We start from the raw sequence: 616 nt of genomic DNA, 5'->3' as shown, positions 1-616 counted from the left end.
GGGGTGGAGAAGCCGGAGGGGATTTCTTTGCCTTCTACATCGGCCCTTGCCAAGGGGGAAGCGGGGTGTCCGAGGCAGGTGGGTGGCTGGGGTAGGGCCGGGCGTGCCGTTGGGTGACTGACGTCTCTGTTTCTCCCTTCCCGTAGGCTAATGGAGGTTGGCAAGACGCTACTACCCCGTCGTCGGTGACCTCCCCCACAGAAGGCCCTGGCAGCGTTCACTCTGATACCTCCAACTGATCTCCCAGCAAATTGCATCCCTGGCTGAGCCGGCCCCGGCGGGGGCGGGAGGGGAGGGGGCCTCTCCTAACACCGCAGCAGTCAGACTGGAGGTGAACCCAATCAGCACACACAAGAAGACTCCTTCTCTTCTCTTCTCTTCGTCGGGATGCTTTTTTCAGCCAATCTGGACACTTCTTTATACTCTCTTCCCTTTCTTTTCTGGGTAGAAGCCGCTCTCCCCCTCCCTGCCACCTCCAGAGGAATGGCGATGGCTGATAAGGAAGACGCTGAGCATGTCCGTGGCGTTGTGTGGCACGAGGCTTTGATGATCGATGGGACCTCAGCAGTTTTCTCACAGCACCTGGGGAGGCCAGCGCTGGAGTTTTATCCCGGCC

General features: G+C 59.6%; 1 protein-coding gene across 1 annotated transcript in view; it reads left to right on the top strand.

Moving 5' to 3' along the window:
- Positions 1 to 477, top strand: part of LOC104276874 (pre-B-cell leukemia transcription factor 1) — a gene marked incomplete at its 5' end in the record, with an annotated part of 24926 nt that extends 24449 nt beyond the window's left edge. The window contains one exon of the mRNA XM_009873330.1: positions 147 to 477. Coding sequence (XP_009871632.1) covers positions 147 to 239 — 93 coding nt within the window. The remainder of the gene's footprint in view (positions 1 to 146) is intronic.
- Positions 478 to 616: the final 139 nt, after the last annotated feature.

The sequence above is a fragment of the Apaloderma vittatum genome, unplaced genomic scaffold (assembly GCF_000703405.1).
Source record: "Apaloderma vittatum isolate BGI_N311 unplaced genomic scaffold, ASM70340v1 scaffold6227, whole genome shotgun sequence".
NCBI lineage: Eukaryota > Metazoa > Chordata > Aves > Trogoniformes > Trogonidae > Apaloderma > Apaloderma vittatum.
The sequence above is the reverse complement of the archived record's forward strand: the minus strand, read 5'-3'. Positions and strand labels throughout refer to the sequence as shown.